Consider the following 1,333-nt stretch of genomic DNA (forward strand, 5'->3'; position numbering starts at 1 on the left):
AGTGTAGAGTTAGTTGATGCGGCGCAGTGGCGCTGTTGAACAGTAAGTTTTTTTTTGAATGTAATGGCGTTACCCAGCAAGAAGGACGCTCTGTAATAAAGTTCTTTTTACATCTAATCCTCGAATCAGTGAGTAGTCTTATCGTGATTTACCTTTTCCCTTCTCTTAACTCGACAGTACTGTATAATTTATAATTTTACGTCTATCCTTAAGCATCGTTTGTAAATTTTTCACGAACCACACACCCCCTATGGGATATATGGCAAAAATAGTTTCTTTTAATATAAAAAAAGAAACATTTTATATTTCTAATCTTTTTATATAGTGTAAAAAATATAAAGTTTTTGTTGATATTTACTGTAAATATAGTATATATACAGTTGTATTGAATAAATTAAGTTTTCGATAAGTGCAACGTATATATATATCGATGTTATCCTGATTACTTACGAGTAATATACATATAATTACATATGAGTATCCTAACTACTTATGAGTAATTACATTCTCGCTAAAAGTATCATTTAGTCAACAAAGCGATAAGATTATTTAAGTAAGTAAAGTGTAAAAATATTTGCGATGGGGTATATAAATGGAAACATTTCGAAAATTTTATTACTGTATTTGCTTTCGACGTCAGGATATGGAAAAGGGCAACTTTTCAATATAATAATTTGACTAAACGTCAATCATGTGTCGAGTCACTTTCGCATGGACGCTTGTCATCATCATGTCAATGGGAATGCACTCTTATGTAGAGAATTGTCTCATCCATAACAAAAATTGGATTGAAATGGTTCCGAATTACGAAATGGGACTAAGGACCGCCCAATGGTCCGAAAAGATGAACGTAAACCCAGACGAATTGGGTGACTACTTCGAAGGAGATATTATGGCTACAGATACAACTAAAAGAAGTGCACTAATCGATGATCGCGAGTATGTCCGTTGGCCTGATGGCGTTATTCCTATTGTAATCAATGGTGATTTCAGTAAGTATCTTCGACATTAAAAAATTCAGCCATATTTTATTATATTGTATAATAATGTATTTTTTAAAATGATTTAAGTGTGTTTTATAATAAATTAATCTCTCTAAAATCTTTAGAATAAAATCTCTTTCTAAAGAATAAAAATTATAAGTTGATTAAATTGAATCTCGGGAAAAAATGTTTTATATTATATAAAATTATATATAGTTATATACATTAATTATATATATAAAATATCAAATAACAAGAATAGTAAGGCTAATGAGAGCTATTCGCTGTTGTTAGTGCGATCATATATAAGATATGTTAAAGTGTGAATATTATATACTACGTAAGTAGTT

General features: G+C 29.7%; 1 protein-coding gene across 1 annotated transcript in view; it reads left to right on the top strand.

The window, feature by feature from the left end:
* The first annotated feature begins 730 nt into the window (after nt 1-730).
* Nucleotides 731-1,333, top strand: part of LOC108774921 (zinc metalloproteinase nas-7) — a 4,135-nt gene continuing 3,532 nt past the window's right edge. The window contains exon 1 of the mRNA XM_018541164.1: nt 731-992. Coding sequence (XP_018396666.1) covers nt 731-992 — 262 coding nt within the window. The remainder of the gene's footprint in view (nt 993-1,333) is intronic.

The sequence above is a fragment of the Cyphomyrmex costatus genome, unplaced genomic scaffold, assembly GCF_001594065.2.
Source record: "Cyphomyrmex costatus isolate MS0001 unplaced genomic scaffold, Ccosl1.0 scaffold277, whole genome shotgun sequence".
NCBI classification, from domain to species: domain Eukaryota; kingdom Metazoa; phylum Arthropoda; class Insecta; order Hymenoptera; family Formicidae; genus Cyphomyrmex; species Cyphomyrmex costatus.